A 6,000-nucleotide genomic window follows, 5' to 3' on the forward strand; every position below is an offset into this window, starting at 1 on the left:
TATTTTCTTTTTGCAGTGGAATTGGCAGAGAGTGAGAAAAATACAACAGCAACATTTTATGTCTTAATGTAAAATAATCATTTAAACTCATTCGAAGCAGAATGATGACAAGAATGTATTTTATGGACCTTTTCACTGTTCTTGCAATTGTTTTGCCCTCTGGTTGTATGCAGTGCAACAGCAAGCTAATAAGTTTCCGCTCTGCATTTCCCCAAATGCTGCGAAGGGATGATATGGTTTGGCACAGGCCCAGCTTGCTCTAAACTTCTCCATTTTGTGTGGGCTCATTCCATAGCAGAGAACATTTAGTTACAACATAATGCTGTGAGAACAAGCAGAATGTTACGCAAGTGAAAGCTGTTTGTGCTGAACTTTAGAGATTAGTTTCCTAAATGAGCGCTGTATTATTTCCCCATCAATTGTCTGCGCTGAATGACATTAGGTAACAATTAAAGCTCCATGGAATAGCATTCTGCCACTCACATGAGGGAAAGCACGACACATTACAATTATCCCTGCTCTTTAGGGTTTCGTGAGACGGTCCTGGGAGGAGGGGGACTGGTTAATAGTAAGAATTAGGAGGCGACATCACAACATTTCCTAATGGGGTCCTTGGGGAGAGCCTGCAGGACTGATGCCTTGACATTATTAATGCCACCCCTGACATTCCCGCTCTGTTCCTCCCCGCAGGGAGCGGGCAGATCCAGCTGTGGCAGTTCCTGCTGGAGCTGCTGTCGGACAGCTCCAACTCCAACTGCATCACCTGGGAGGGCACCAACGGCGAGTTCAAGATGACGGACCCCGACGAGGTGGCGCGGCGCTGGGGCGAGCGCAAGAGCAAGCCCAACATGAACTACGACAAGCTCAGCCGTGCCCTGCGCTACTACTACGACAAGAACATCATGACCAAGGTGCACGGCAAGCGCTACGCCTACAAATTCGACTTCCACGGCATCGCCCAGGCCCTGCAGCCTCACCCCCCGGAGTCGTCCATGTACAAATACCCGTCAGACCTGCCCTACATGAGCTCGTACCACGCGCACCCGCAGAAGATGAACTTTGTAGCTCCCCACCCCCCTGCCTTGCCCGTAACATCCTCCAGCTTTTTTGCTGCCCCCAATCCGTACTGGAATTCGCCGACTGGAGGGATCTACCCCAACACCAGGCTGCCAGCTGCTCATATGCCTTCTCATCTTGGCACCTACTACTAAGTGGGGTGGGAAAATACACGCCAGGCGAAGCAAAGACGCTTCTCACGGGGATTCGGTCCCTGAGGAATCGCAATGAACTCTGTTGGAGTACTCGAATTAAAAGTGCCTAAAGAGACAAGTGAAGGTTTGGCTGGGAGAAAAAAAAAACACCAAAAAACACGTTAAAAATAGATGTCAAAAAGACTCTTTGTAGTAGGGATTTAAAAGGAAATATCCAAGAAGTATTAAGATACTAAAATGTAATGTATATGGGCATCGACTCTGTGGACCAAATAACAATAGACTATTGTAGGTAGAAGCATGAAATGATAAGGAAAACCTATGGAAGCTGGTGGTCTTAAAAAGTTGATAAGCTTGTGTGTAAAGTTTGGTATCATGCTAGTGCAAAACTGGGACTATACTACAGCAATATAAGGATAAGTCTATAGTGACCTAACATACAGTATATGGATCATTACAAAAGAGAGGGAAAAGGGAAAAAAAGAAAGGAATAAAAAGCCTATCTGTATTTAAAAAATAGAAACATATCAACGGAAGAGACTGGTTAGTGTGGAAGCTGGTTTGGAATAGAACTGCAGCGGTGTAGGTAAAATGAAATGAGATCCGTTCATCAGAGTGAATCAGCTGCTCAAACTGTGAAGACAACCCAAACTTTCAGATTCCTTGGCAGTTTTACAGGAACCCTGAGCCAAACGTGGGAAATGAGAATGTGCTGGAGGGCAAGTGTATGATTGTAGATCAGTGGCCTGCACCTGACAGAGGAAGCAGGAAGGAGAAAGAGGAGGATGAAGGTGGTGAGAAGGGGAGGAAAGAAACTTCTTGACCAGTAGAGACTGAAAAGACTGAAAACTTTGTAGTGTTGGGACTATGAAGAAACACTTGTTCGGACTTGTGAAACATATTGCTCAGTATTATACCATTCCCAGTATTTCAGGAGGAACAGACTTGATTCAGTAGTAGTAAAAAGTGGTAAAAAGGGAAAAGCAGAAGAAGCGAGAAATCAGAATATGCATCTCTTTTTTTTTTTTTTAGGGAAGAAAAAAAAAAAAAAGCAAAACTGGAATTGTGTTTGATATTTAAAAGTTACCAGTTAGAACCTCATCATTACTAAGGGAGTTTGTTTTCTATTGGTTAGAGCAAGAGACAACCCTTGACTGCCAAAATCAGAAATCACCTGAGTATTTTTGTTAGGCGGGCGCCAGTTTTTCTTATCGAGTCGCGAACGCTGTGCGTTTGTCAGAATGAAGTATACAAGTTCAGTGTTATTTTTTTTTTTCCTTTTTATATAATTATTATATAACTTATGCATTTATACACTACGAGTTGATCTCGGCCAACCAAAGACACACACACACACACACAAAAAAAGGGACAATCCAAAAAACTATCGTGGCCTTGAATTTTAACTCTGTATGCTTAATGTTTACATTATGAACATATTAGTCCTTAGATTGCAGAATGTATGTAATAAAATAAGCTTGGCCTAGCATGGCAATTCAGATTGACACTGTGGTTTGCATTTGTATTTGCATTTCCTGTGTGGGACACCCATGTCAGATCTGCTACTCTCCAGGTTAAAATAGGCCAGGATTTTTGGGTTGTGAAAATGCAGGAGCAAACAGCCTAAGTTTGAAGTGCACAGGTGCTGTGTATCTTCTTTATTAGTTCTGCTAAAACACATCCAGCCCTTCTTTAACACTGCCTTGCCATTCCTGTGCTGAGCTTCTCCCCAGTTAATCCCAATTAATTCATCGACAGCTCCATGCCCAAGACTGGAAATGAAGCCTAAGGGAGGCCTCTAAGGAAGAGTATTGATACTCAGAAATTATCTTTTGTTGCCATCACGTTATGCTGCAAAATCTCAGCCTGAGATGTATCTTCCTCCTGAATCGTGTTGAATTACCATGCCCCCTTGCCCTTAATACATTCAGTATCATTATTAGTAAATAAAGTGAATAATGAATAATTTCCATTATTCCCTGCTTTGGAATGGAGTGTATGGCAGCTTGTTCATTTGTCATGGCAGTCCATCCTGGCTGTTTACAAAGGGCAGGAGTTTTTATTTTTCTCTTCTAGCTTCAGAGGCTTCCCACTCTGTACCCTGGGCTCCAGAACTGGCATCACTCCATTCTTTCCCAACACCATCTGAAGAAATGGTCTGGAAAATCAGCCCTGACATTTATGAGCGGCTCTCCACAGTGTTTGCTGCAGGAATCTCAGACAGCTCAGCCCTCTGTATCCCTCCTTTTTGCTGTTCTTTTGTCTCTTTTTTCCCAGACAAAAGGGGTGTGGTTTTAGGTTTTATAGGAAATGTTCTGCATATCCGTTTTTTGGAGAGCAATGGGAGCCAACTCACCAGGCCCCTGTGTTAGGGGTGTCTGGGTGGCAGTTTATAAGCACAGGATTGTGTTACCAGTATGTGAGACCTGAGCAGGGAAATAAGCACTGTAAGTCTGTATTTCAAAAAAGAAGAAAAGAACTCATGGAAAAGGTTAGTCACTGTTCTAGAAAGTTAGGGAGTTATGGCAGGCACACCTACGTGTGACTATAATGATTTGCCTTTCAGTGGAAGTAAATCTACAGATCCCCACTATCTGCTTCATGTGTGCTTCCAACCCAAAATGGTAAGTGCATTTTTGAACCCGCTTTTAATTAAACCCTAAAAATCCAGATTTAAATACGGTCTTTGTTTAGATTGGCAAGGACGTGCCTGGAGGCCTCCAAAGCATCTCCAGTGCTCGTGGGGCTGCCTGCAGGATTTCCGGATTGTGCTGCCTGGCTGCTGTCCTGTGCAATGGGAGCAACATCCTGGCATTGGGGTCCTCATCCTGGCACAGGGATGGAGCCACAGCAGATGGCCTGATGGAGTCCCCTCGTGTGAAGAGAAAATCCTCGAGCTGGCCACAGGAGGCTCACTGGTGAGCCATGGTCACCCACTGTAGAGCTACGCCTTCCTTCACTGCCTTCCAGGAGCCTTGGAAAACACGGATTTTGCAAGAAGGTAGTGAAGGATGGAGGGACCCTACTACTGCTGCACTGGGATTATTTGTAGGGTCTCCCTGTGACCATGACAAGGGATGAGCCCAGATCAGCCAGAGCTGAGGAGCTCCGTGTCCAAACCATGAGAGATGTTCAGAAAAAGGCACGGACAAACCCCAAGACCTTGGCTGGACCTTCTCTGCCATTTAGCACCTGGACAACACAGTCCTGATGAGCCCACATTTGCACAAGTCGACAATATTGATAACTTTGGCCCTTTATTTAAGTTAGAGTTTCTTTTAAAGTCAGTTGTTGGCCAAGCTTCAGACTTTACCCATGTTCTGAAGAGTACATGTTTGGTACCTCACATTCCACAAGCCTTTCTAACTGCCCACAGAAACACTGGGATCATCAGGGATTTAGACTTCTCTTCTGCAAATTTTTCTATCTCAGACTGTTTCTTGCCCCAGATAAGATATAATTTTAAAATAAATTTCTAATTACAAATGTATTAAGGGTAAAAAACCCACCCACTTTACCTATATTATAGATTGATGAGCCCATGATCTCAAGTTTTGGTCGCACCAAAGGAATAGTCTCTGGTGACCTGAATTTCTGGTTAGTCAGAAGGGCACCTCATCCATCCACAAGGTTCAGTTAATTCCTGACTGAATTTTACCTCCTGATGCAACACAAATTCTTCATTCCCTCTCTGGGCAGTGGTGGGAGCACTTGGATATCTTCGCAGCAGATCCTGCCTGCATCCTCCCAAGTGTCCTGGCTCTGCTGCTGTCCCTGGGGTGCTGTGACCTCTCCTTGGAGGCACTGGCAGCTGGAAGGACCTCAGAGCATGACCCAGCACGAGCTGTGCTTGAAGAAAGGTAAATGAGGATATTTTGAGTTGGTTAATGAGGATATTGGGCCAACTGGAATGTGGGAAATTGTTTCAAAATTTAATTTCATAGCATCACAGAATGGTTTGGGTTGGAAGGGAAATAAAGGTTCCAACAGGGACACCTCCCACTGTCCCAGGCTGCTCCAAGCCCCAATGTCCAGCCTGACCTTGGACACTTCCAGGGATCCAGGGGCAGCCACAGCTGCTCTGGGCACCCTGTGCCAGGGCCTGCCCACCCTCCCGGGGAACAATTTCTTCGTAATATTCCATCTAGCCGTGCCCTCTGGCTGTTTGAAGCCGTTCCTCCTTGTCCTGGCACTCCAGGCTCTTGTAAAATGTCCCTCTCCATCTTTCTTGTCGGCTCCCTTCCCAGCATTTTTTGAAAAGGGCACATATTTTCAAGAAAACTAATAAAACACCCAGGGTTCTTAGGCCAGGAATTGCCCTGAGATGTCCTTTTAAATCACTGGAGTGAGGACTTCTCAAAACCAGGCTCAGAAAATTTTGGGGTTGCGTGCTAGAATATTGGTCCACATATATTTTAGAAAAACCTAAGGGCAGAATGATTTTCTGTGCACAGTCCTGGAAGCAGCAAGGAATTCTGCTTGGGAAACCCCATCCATCCCCCTCACTGTAACAGAACTCTTTTCTTCTGTACACTCACTGATGTTTCCTTAACCTTCTCCTTTGAAAAGGTCTCCATTCCAGGGTATTTCCATATTTCCACCTAATCCCGTAACACAGAGCCCAACACATCTCATTGTCAAAGAGAGGTTGTTTTTTTTATGTTTTCCTGCCATTTTTGTATTTTGCAGTTCCTTCTGACTGCACTCCCCATGCATCACCCTCCAGAGTTCCTCGCCTGCCTCAGTGCTTACGGCTTTCCAAATATTTGTGGTTTGTTATCACGCTCCC

At 44.8% G+C, this 6,000-nt stretch overlaps 1 protein-coding gene across 11 annotated transcripts in view; it reads left to right on the top strand.

Annotated features, from left to right (window-relative positions):
• Window positions 1–2,716, top strand: part of ERG (ETS transcription factor ERG) — a 135,707-nt gene extending 132,991 nt beyond the window's left edge. For all 11 annotated transcript variants that reach the window (XM_048290926.1, XM_048290916.1, XM_048290952.1 and 8 more), the window contains one exon: window positions 691–2,716. In XM_048290926.1, the coding sequence (XP_048146883.1) occupies window positions 691–1,211 (521 nt within the window). In that variant the 3' untranslated portion in view covers window positions 1,212–2,716. The remainder of the gene's footprint in view (window positions 1–690) is intronic.
• Window positions 2,717–6,000: the final 3,284 nt, after the last annotated feature.

This window comes from Corvus hawaiiensis, chromosome 2 (genome assembly GCF_020740725.1).
Source record: "Corvus hawaiiensis isolate bCorHaw1 chromosome 2, bCorHaw1.pri.cur, whole genome shotgun sequence".
Classification (NCBI taxonomy): Eukaryota; Metazoa; Chordata; class Aves; order Passeriformes; family Corvidae; genus Corvus; species Corvus hawaiiensis.